Here is a 9,230-nt window from a genome sequence, read left to right as displayed (position 1 = left end):
AATTATCTCAAATAAAATAAATAATAATCAAAATAATAGAGATAAAATCTATAAAATAAAAAAATTAAAAGATGAAGAAATTAAAAAAATAATAATAATTAACATTTCATAAATTATTTCAAATAAAATAAGTAACAATCAGAAGAATAAGGACCAAATTTGATAGATAAAAAATTTCAATTAAAGAATAATAAGGGAAAAACAAATAATAATTATAAAAATAAGGACCAAAATTAATATAAAAATTAAATTCTAAGGGGTGAAATTGAAAAACAAATATTCAAAACAAAATATATATAGCAATCAAAAGTTTGAAGACCAAATTTGATATAATCAACAAATAATATGACATTTCTAAATTTTTTACAACTTCTAAAAAGTATTTTCCGCTCAAAATAAAAGAAAAACACTTTCCTGAAAACCAAGCCAAATTTTTCTTTGATTGAAAAGTGTTTTCTGTTAACCAGAAAGTATTTTTCGTTGTCAAACTTTTCTAATGGCAAACAAATACAGGAAAGTTTGAAAAGTAATTTCCTGAAAACCAGTTACCAGAAAACAAACACAACCTCAATATCATTGAAAGTTACAAATATTCATCTATCTACAATTAATATACATGCATATTAGTGCAACTATCATGCGATACAAGTAACAAGGAATAAAAAAATTTAAAATAGAGGAGGGTATTATTATTTGGTAATTTGATATATATTTTATATTAAATTTTTGTAGAGTCTATATAGCCATATAGTTAGACACATAAAAAATAAAATAAAACAAATTATAAAATATGCTTGATCATCTCCTTTGATTAAATGATTAAAATAATTTTTTGATTACTTTGAGTTGTTGAATTCCTTAATCTAATTTTTTTTATTGATTAGAAAATAATACATTGATTATTTTTTTAACATGCCCCCTCAAACTTATAATAATTTGAGTTTAACGTATATCACTTTTATTGTCATTGTGTAGCCTTATCTTCAAGAATTGTATTTTTCTTAACATATATGACTATTCTTAGCCATTTTTCTTCTCATGGTTGATACCATATTTCTCTAGCTAAATATCTCTTTTTAAGATTTGACTTTTCAAGTGGCCATTTTATTTTGGGTTACTCTTCATCAGAATGATGTCCTTTTTTTTTAATATTATTATAGCTCCTTAGCCATTTTTGATCTCTTTTTTTTTAGGAAGAACTCTCTCTCTCTCTCTCTCTTCCCCTCTCTCTTATAATGAGTGGTCTCTTTTGTACCATCACTTTTGTCGGACTTATCAACTTGTATTAAGTTTTTTTTTGTTTTTTTATGTCTTTCTTTTATTGCAAGATCTCGATTTTTTTATTGGGCTTTGCCTTCTTGTACTTCTATTTTTTTTTTGTTTTTTGAATGTCATTTGATCATCCATATAATGTATCATTGACCATCCATATAATGTATCATTGACAAAAGAATAGTAAATAAAAGATTTGGGAGACGGTGACAAGAATAGTAAACAAAGTATTTTAAAATGGTTAGATGGATGATATAAAATATCTGCTAAAAAGAAGAAGCTAATGTTCATAGCAAGATTGATTTGTTTTGATATAATATTAAAAAATTATCTTAATCCAAAAATTTGCTGATCAAATAGTCACGAGTTCAACATCATCATTCTCCCTTCTAATTAAAATCAATTAATAGTACAATGTAATGCGAGTTTATACAAGTTTATTTGAGGGGGTATGTTACATAATAATATAAATAAAATTTTAGAATTTCACTTAACAATTTAAAATTTTGAATTGAGATGATTTTTTGATAAGAACCAGGCTTGAACATAGAAGAATTGTTACTAATTCCATTGCTCCATCTCCATTGTATACTCAGATTTTAGACAAAAGTGCTATCACCTGTTATTTTTCAATTAATATAGTTTAGATGAAGCATCTCTTAATGCCCTCAATATTTTATTTTTAATTATAATACCACTACTTTGTGCTATAGATCACTGGCTACATTTCTTGAGCAGTGAAATTACTGCTTTAAACTTCTAGACTTCTGTTCTAGTGCCCTCTCATACAATGCTTGTGATGCTGGTGCTTTACTTTAGTTCTCCAACAAAGGTTCCATGATCGTCAATAATATGCCTGCTACAACGATCCTTCAATATATAACTATTTTTTGCTACCATGGCAATATTCCTTTTGTAGAAACACCATTAATTTAGGTCATTCCTCCACCATCCTGCCAACTAATTAAGATTCATATATAGGAAAGTAAAGCTTTTCTCCAAAAGCAAAAGCAACAAACAGAAAGTATTGGGAAAACCAGAACAGGATTAATGGGACAGAAAGCAAAGACATATAGATACATGTCTTAAAGTATGTATCTTACGAACAAAATGAATCTTAAGTTATGACACAATATAGATTGATCACAAATTAAGAAGTTGGACTTTGATATATAGAAGAAGGAAACATGAAACGCATTCCCTTTGTCATTGGTTGATGAAAGTCTTGATATGGGATGCCATCTCTTGAACGCGGGTATGAGAGAGATGAGAATTATGTAGAATTTGAAATGCATGCCCAACTCCTTTGTACGTCACTGTTTCAACTCTCTTACCAGCTCTAGTCAAGGCCGAACAAAATTCCGAGTTTCTGTCCTTAAGTATATCCAACTCAGATATGCCAACCATTATAGCTGGAAGTCGTAGGTCACGCAACTTGCTTGCACCATTTGCTAAAGGGTTGCAGTATGGATGATCACGGTTAGATCCTAGAGGTAGTGATAACCGCCAATATGTGTCAGAAGCCGACAGAGTCAGTGCTGAGTTAGCTGGTTGAGTCATATTTTTCTCAGACAAAGTTCGTGCCTCTCCTCCAAAGAAAGGTTGGATCAAGATGATACCCTTGAAACACGAAGGCTTTGTCATGGACTCAGGATTGTATCTGGATTCTAGCCTTGTGGCCACGTTGTAAGCTATGTTTGCACCAGCACTGTCACCAGCTAGGAAGATGCTAGAGAAATTGCACCGACTTAACCACCACTTATGCTCGGGAGAACCATTTAGAGCCTGTTGTTTTACCCATGTAAAGGCGTCGATGCCGTCATCATAAGCAGTAGGGAGACGATTTTCGGGGGCCAGCCGGTAGTTTATGGATAAAATAATGCAACTTGCTTTAGAAGCAAGATTGGCCAAGAACTCATGGTAACCACTCCAAGCAGCTGAGCCGACACAAAATCCGCCTCCATGGAAGTAAACAAGCAAAGGCAGCGTGCCTGAGCGGTTTGAGACATAAAGGCGAGCCCACAAGTTAGTGAACTTGTCGATAACAACATCTTTTGCTGTCACATCATTTACTGTCGCCACGTTGCAAGGAACATTGGGAATGATAGGAGGCCTTTCGATGTGTCCATCTTTGTAAACTCTGATGAGTCCTTCGATTTCTTCAATGATTACTCCATGGGAGTTCTTGCTCGTTTGACGATTAATTCTTGGATCGAAGGAGATGGCAGCCATTATTTTTCTTCTCATACAAGGAGTGGGATGGAATGGACCATTTAGTGTGTTCTGCTATAAACCTAAAATCTCTTTATATAGAGAGCGAGAGATAAGGTCAAGGATAAAGCTCTGAAAATGGTGAGGGAACCTTCCTTTCCTTACAATCTGACAAGTTGGCAGATAGTTGAACTCTTGCTATGACATCACTTGGATTCTCAGATCATGTGGGAACTCCTACTTTCCATATTTTTTAAGTAACATTTTCCAAATTTTTTGTTATAAGATTTAATTATGAGCTTGTGATTTTTAGAAAAAGTATTAAATGACCATCACTGTCATCAATAAATTTTTCTAAACTTTCTGCTATAGTTGATCAACATGAGCCAACATTTGAGGGAAATCTTATTCTTATCCGCTAAATATAGCATTTGAAGAAGAGTGAATGGCACAACTTGCATTACAATTTGACTTTTGTTATTGGATAGTTACATGTGAATATTGTTTGTATTCTTCATTGTAAAAAGGGAAGATAATGAAAATCAACTTGTTCAAAATCAAACATGGTTTAGAAGAAAGGAATCCCTCTACATTGACAAATGAATACGATGGAGTCAAACTTAATGACAGTTAAACTTCCTAGTTTATTCTTTCAATTATTCCGTGTGATATTCTACACTTCATATTCTTTGTTCTTGTGATGTTATTGCTGTTTTCATCGGCCCATAGTAATAAGTTTCCAGTTAGCAGAATTACAAATGCGTATCTGGATTATTTATACAGAAGCCATCAGAACACCACCTGATTGGACAAGCTCATGAAAGAAAGCTAACAAGCAAAGCAAATGCTTGATACGCCAAATATTTGAGAATCCAAGCTCATGTATAGGTGATTTGCATACATATCTACTGCTGCAACGAAAGCTCCAAGTTAGAAAATTTTTTAGTATTCATACGCCAACGGTTTCACTGCTAGCTTGAGTTGATTTTGGACGGCGAACTTTATGCACCAAATATCCTCCAATCTTCTTATCTAACTTTTGACTCTGCGACTTCCAAAGTTGCATTTCCACCGCCTTTTGTGCAAATCCCTCTGTTGTGATCTTCAGATGGAATTTAGATCACTTGTATAGCCGCCATGGAGATAGAAAATAATGACATAATTTTTAGTGGTGCATTTGCCATATAGACACGGTAAGCCATTATTACTGGTATTTGACATGGAAATAGAAGCTAATGACATATATATATTTTAGGCATTTCATTATTGAAAAATATAGTTTGAGATCTCTGCTTGTCAAATCATATTGTATTTTGTGGTGAGATCTTCAACAGGATATGATCCTGCTATCAATTGTTGAGTTTAACTGAGAGCAAATCTTTCTCAAATCATGTTCCAAGTTGATGATGTACCAAAAATTCAACTAGTCTAGAAATAGGATTTATGGGTTGGAAAATTGGTTAATTAATTAGTCTTAGAAATCTTATTCATTCTCCTTAATTAAGGTAGTTGATAGCTTATACTTAGTGTTTGATAGGTCAAGATAGCTTGAAGCTAATACTTGTCACTACCAGAAAATCGGTGAAAACCAACGGACTTACTGACGGAAATAATTCCATCTCAAAATCTATCGGTATATACTGATAGAGAACATCAGTCGACGATATGGTCAGTATATACTGACGGACTCCGTCCATCGGTATATACCGATTGTATCCCCGACAGACTATATAGTTTTTTTGGAAAGTTGCAACGGTATGATGACATGGATTTGTTTCAGACGATGTTACCGACATAATGACCGAGGGATTCAAATCGGGATCTCCGTACAGTGACGTGACACTTTCACCAGCGGAATCACCGACAGGTATACCGATGGAATGTGTCCGTCGGTGATTCCATCGGTAACAGTCAATATATACCCACTCTGCCAACACTCTTTTCCTCTATTTCTCCTTTTTCTTCCCCATCCCACCTCTCCCCTCCCAAACTGCAGCCAATCACCCTTCCCAACTCTCCCCTCTTCTCAATACAAGCACTCAAGTTTCTTATACTTTTGTACATGGTCACAACATTCGTTCTTATGGATTTTATCATTTTTTATAAGTAAATTTATCCTTTTTAGTTTTAACATTTAAATGTGAATTTTATTGTTTTTTTAGTATATGTATTTTGTTAACGTATGTACTTGTTTGATTGTTATTTGTCAAAGAAACTTGTAGTATGAATGTGTATAATTTTGTAGTTGTTAAAGTTTGTTTTAGATTTTGTCAAATTATATTTGTTTGTAAATTGTTGAAACTTTGTTTGAATTACACCAAATTAGATGTGTTGTGATGAAATAAATAATAGTTTGTTTAACGGGTTTGTTTTAATTATTATCAATTCTATTGCGAAGTTATGATTTTCGTAAATTTATATATGTATAAATTTGTATGGACGTTGATAGTTGATAATTGATAATGAATATTTAACATAATTGTTTTTTTTAGTTAGTTGGATAATGTTGGGGAAAACCAATATTTTTGTTATGTTTATTTACATAACGTAGTTAATTAATATATGTTGTCATTATAATTTTATAGAGGTTTGATAGAAGTCATGGATGATCGTTCATGGATATATTAGGACTCACCCCAAGGATTGCGGTGAATGGATTATTGTAACGGGGTTCAGGGTTTTATTAATTTTGCAACACTTATCCCGAGGAATTTTACTGATTGCGGTATTGGGTATCCATGCAGGAAGTGTAAAAATTTAAAGTTTCTGCATCAAGATGTTATAACAATGCATCTTCTAACCAAAGGGTTCATGGAGGATTACTTGTGTTGGTATGCACACGGAGAACTATTTGTTCATAATGAGAGCATGGTAGAAAGGGTGGTTGGGTCAACTTCTAGTGCTAGCAACATGCATGAAGTTGGAAAAGACAACAGTAATCCTTACAGGAATATGGTTATGGATGCAATGAGAATGAGTGAAGGTAATGTCAGTAAATGTCCAATTGTAGAAGAAGAACTTAATGCAGATGCAGCAAGATTTTTTAATCTGTTGAAAGATTCTGACAAACCATTATGGGATGGCTGCACGAACCACAGTAAATTATCGGTCGTAGCACAAGCAGAGGCGGAACCAAGGGGTGGCAAGCAGGGGCCCGGGCCCCTACAAAACACCCCTGCAAAATATTTTAATTTTTTTTAGTATTTAAATATAACAAGTAATGAGCTTTCTAATAATAAATTATTATTTTACTACTTATCGTTAAATTTAAAATTATCTCTCCTTATAAGTAGAAAAGAAAATAAATAATTTTTTTTAAATTTAATTACCTTTCTTTATCGTTTCTCTTTCTTCTTTCTCTAGAGTCCTAACCAAAAAATATAATAATACAAAGCAATGTGGAAAGGTTAAAACAAAGCTGTCAATTAATTCATTGTTTATCAAAACAAGGTAATTTGTGACCAAATTTAAAATCTTTTATTTTTTTTATGTTTGTTAAGAATTTGATGAGGTTTATATATATATAATTCTGCTATTTTTTCTTTTTTATATATAGATTTCTAGTTTTACTATTTTTTTTAATTTCTTGTTATAGTGAATGTTATTTTTCTAATTAATTGAATATATTTTATAGGTTTGTTTCGATTATACTTGGATTTTTTTTATGTATTGTTTTTAGCAGAGCCATTAAAATTATCAATTTTTTCTGACATGTACCTTATTATCACAAGGTTCCATATACAATTAGACACAATTTTTCTAGCCAAATTAAGTTATTTGAAGAGCACATACTCAATTTTAATTCAGTGTAAGTTTTCTTCTTTAGGAACCAATAATCTCATTTTTTATGTTAGATTTGCTTTTATATATCAGTTTCTTTACATGTAAAAAATTATACCTTGTTATATTAGTTTTGGCCCCCCCATCAAATAATCTCAAATTATACCTTGTTATATTAGTTTTGGCCCCCCTATCAAATAATCTCAGCTCTGTCCTTGACACAGGTGTTCACCATCAAGTCAGATCATGGGTTGAGTGAGGCCGATTATGACAAGATTATCGAATGGGCGAGAAGCATTTTACCTGAAGGAAATAGGCTGAAAAAGAACTTCTATGCTGCCAAGTCCATGATGAAACCCCTTAGTTTAGGATACCAGAGAATTGACATGTGCCCTAACTTTTGCATGTTATACTACCTTGAAATGTTGAGCTAATCGAGTGCATGACATGTAGGCATTCCCATTACAAACCCAAAATTGACAGAGGAAAGACTCTTGTGGCATATAAAAAATTTAGATACTTCACAATCGTACCTAGACTGCAAAGGTTATTCATGTCACCAAGAACCGCTGAGCACATGACATAGCACCAATCACATCATGCGATTGATGGAGTGATGGTGCATCCTTCTGACGACGAAGCATGGAAACACTTTAACAGTGTACATCCTCACTTTTCAGTTGAATCAAGGAACATGCGTCTTGGGTTGTGTATAGAAAAATTCAACCCATTTGGGTCATTTACTGCTTCTTATTCTTGTTGGCCAGTCATACTAACGGTTTATAACTTGCCACTGAGGATATGTATGAGGCTGGAGTTCATGTTTTTATCTATGGTCATACCTAGTCCGATCAGTCCGGGGCGGAATATAGATGTTTGTCTTCGATCGTTGATTGATGAGTTGACGCAGCTGTGGTCCTCTGGAGCTTTAACTTATGATATCTCGAGGAAACAAAATTTTGTTATGAGAGCGGCTTTGATGTATATTATCAATAATTTCCCAGCTTATGGAATGGTTTCTGGTTGGAGGACGCATGGAAAACTAGCATGTCCATACTGTATGGAGAACAACAAGGCATTCACGCTAACAAACAAGGGTAAAGGTTTTTTTTTTCCTGTCATCGTTGTTTTTTGCCACTAAATCATAGTTACAGAAAGAACAAAAAGGATTTCTTTGTTGGTAGAGTTGAAAAGGATGTTGCACCTTCGCATTTTTATAGTGAAGAATTGCATAATGTTGTGTCAGATACGGTGACATTGTGTTTGGTCTTCAATTAGGTAAGCATAAGTTTCCTAGTTTTGGTTTGACCCATAATTGGGTAAAGTGAAGTATCTTTTGAGAGCTTCCTTATTGGAAGACTAATCTTCTCCGGCATAACCTTGACGTCATGCACATTGAAAAGAACGTGTTTGAGAACATTTTCAACACTGTCATAGATGTGAAGGGAAAGACAAAGGACAATATCAAGGCTAGATTGGATGTAACGTTGTTCTATAATCATAAAAATATGGAGTTGGTTTGTGATGGGTCACGGGTCGTAAAACCAAGAGCAAGTTTCGTGTTAGAGAAAAACGCACAACTATTAATCTACAAATAGCTTAAAAGTTTGCGTTTCCCCGATGGACATGCCTCAAACATATCAAGGCTGGTTAATACGGAGGAATGCAGATTATTTGGAATAAAGAGTCATGACTGCCAAGTGTTTTTGTAAAAATCGAGTCTACAGGCTCTCCAACACTACGGTCGAAAACTTGCGGTCGGCCCGTAGTGTCTCAACCATTGGAAGCTCTCCATCAGTATCAAGCAGCCAGTCTGAGGAGTTTGTGGCCTTAAAACAACAATATGAATAACTCTCGATGAATTATGATCAGTTCTGTTAAATGGTCATGGAGATTAGATCAAGGATGGGTGATGATACATGTGCAACCCCTTTTTGGCCGTACAGTCTTGGGAATAACCAGCCTCC

The 9,230-nt window shown here is 33.6% G+C and overlaps 1 protein-coding gene across 1 annotated transcript; it reads right to left on the bottom strand.

The window, feature by feature from the left end:
- Positions 1-2,252: 2,252 nt before the first annotated feature.
- On the bottom strand, positions 2,253-3,532 carry LOC133698258 (probable carboxylesterase 17). The gene has a single exon (XM_062121129.1). The coding sequence runs from the start codon at positions 3,517-3,519 to the stop codon at positions 2,479-2,481; it is 1,041 nt and encodes a 346-aa protein (XP_061977113.1). The 5' UTR covers positions 3,520-3,532; the 3' UTR covers positions 2,253-2,478.
- Positions 3,533-9,230: the final 5,698 nt, after the last annotated feature.

This window comes from Populus nigra, chromosome 7 (genome assembly GCF_951802175.1).
Source record: "Populus nigra chromosome 7, ddPopNigr1.1, whole genome shotgun sequence".
NCBI lineage: Eukaryota > Viridiplantae > Streptophyta > Magnoliopsida > Malpighiales > Salicaceae > Populus > Populus nigra.
This window is presented reverse-complemented; position numbering and strand designations above follow the sequence as displayed.